This window comes from Apostichopus japonicus, chromosome 9 (genome assembly GCF_037975245.1).
Source record: "Apostichopus japonicus isolate 1M-3 chromosome 9, ASM3797524v1, whole genome shotgun sequence".
NCBI lineage: Eukaryota > Metazoa > Echinodermata > Holothuroidea > Aspidochirotida > Stichopodidae > Apostichopus > Apostichopus japonicus.
This window is the reverse complement of record NC_092569.1, coordinates 13,691,806-13,693,479: the sequence shown is the minus strand read 5'-3', so window position 1 is coordinate 13,693,479 and position 1,674 is coordinate 13,691,806. Positions and strand designations below refer to the sequence as shown.

The following is a 1,674-nucleotide window of genomic DNA, read 5'->3' as shown; positions in this document are numbered from 1 at the left end:
CACCACTTCAGTCAAATGTATGCAAGTAACCAAGTACCATCTAAACAAGCACTCTAGAGATGGAAGTACCCAGACACTCTACAGGAAATGCATGGAAAGTAAGAAAAGCAAAGCCAGGTGGAATGGTATGAAAGAATTAGAACAGAAAGAACGCCACCTAATCCTGAATGAGATGGCCAGGGGCTAGACCGACAGAGCAGGTCTCGGTTACAAAAGAAACCAGAAGCTGATCAGAGACATGAGTCACCAAGAACACAGGAAATGCCTCACCGGGCTAGTGAAAGATGTAGACGAGGAGGACATGTTGGTCTACCTTTACGGATGTGCGAAACAAAAACAGTGGTTGAAATGGGAGTCTGCCATGCAGGTCGACACCTCCTGGAAGAAACTTCTGTATATCTGGACACCAGAATTGCTGTCCTTCCACATCAATGCAATTCATGATCAACTTCCTTCTCCTGCCAATCTGAAGATGTGGGGCAAGACCAATCTAGGACTCTGCCAACTATGTCATTATCGTCACTGCACACTGTTCCACATCCTGAATGGTTGCAGTTACTCACTACAAAGTGGAAGGTATAACTGGCGCCATGACCAAACACTGAGGGCATTTGCATCAGGTCTGGCACCGTACATCGTAGAGGCAAACCAGAAGAAATTCAATACATCTGAGACTCTGGACTTTTATCTCCACAATAGCCTTTCGTACAGCTGATGGCACAACGTACCGAAATCCAGTCCTGCCACTTCCAAAGACAGAGCCAACCAACATCTTGAAGAAGGCCAATGACTGGATATTCTTGATGGATGAGGAACACAAGCAAATAGTGTTCCCTCCAGAAATTACTGAGACCGCTAAGAGACCAGATATCACCATCTTCTCTAAGAAAACAAAGAATGTTATCATCATAGAGCTTACAGTTCCTATGGAGGAGAATCTGGCAAATGCATATGCTAGAAAGAAGTGTAAATACCAAGACCTAGTGGCTGACTGCGAGAGCAGAGGTTGGTCTACATACTACTTTCCGATAGAAGTAGGAAGCAGAGGCTTTTGCAACACATCAGTCAACAAATGTCTTGCATCCTTGGGCATCCCTTAAGGAAAAAAGAAGGCTATAGCCGATACAGCAGCCAATATCACACTCAGAGCGAGCTACATCATCTGGCTATGCAGAAACTCAAAGGCATTCAGACAGATGGAGCTACAAACAACTCCAGCAATTTGCTCTGAGGGAAGTGGGATGGTCGAGCGCTCATAAAACCAGGTTTAACCCACCAAAGTCTGGTCCCAAGTCCAGAGACCTCAGAGCAATCTAATCTAGACAGAGATATTCTGCATAAGGTGAATTTTTCCCTACTAAGTCACCTTCACAGAGTGATGTACCAGGAGTGCTTATCTTCAAACGGATAAAAATAGGCTCCGAAGGTGACAGCGCTGGTGTCCTACCAATGAACCATTCCTCCTATATATATATAAATATATATATATAAATATATATATATATATATATATATATATATATATATATATATATATATATATATATATATATATAATCCCGGTGGAGGCTGAAAGTTTTTTCACTGTTCTTGATTTTCCAACTCATTACGATTTTCATTTATATATATTCATTTGCCTTTGTCGTTTACCTCCATTGCATTAACATAAAGTCT

General features: G+C 41.9%; 1 protein-coding gene across 1 annotated transcript; it reads left to right on the top strand.

The window, feature by feature from the left end:
• Positions 1-238: 238 nt before the first annotated feature.
• Positions 239-1,100, top strand: LOC139973885 (uncharacterized). The gene is made up of 2 exons (XM_071980769.1): positions 239-479; positions 700-1,100. The coding sequence occupies exons 1-2, from the start codon at positions 239-241 to the stop codon at positions 1,098-1,100; spliced, it is 642 nt and encodes a 213-aa protein (XP_071836870.1).
• Positions 1,101-1,674: the final 574 nt, after the last annotated feature.

Bases quoted from the DNA above. Each gene is read 5' to 3' on its own strand.
- LOC139973885 (XM_071980769.1), top strand. From the start codon at position 239: ATGAGTCACCAAGAACACAGGAAATGCCTCACCGGGCTAGTGAAAGAT. The intron at 480-699 runs GCAAGACCAATC...TCTCCACAATAG, and splicing joins TGCCAATCTGAAGATGTGGG to CCTTTCGTACAGCTGATGGC.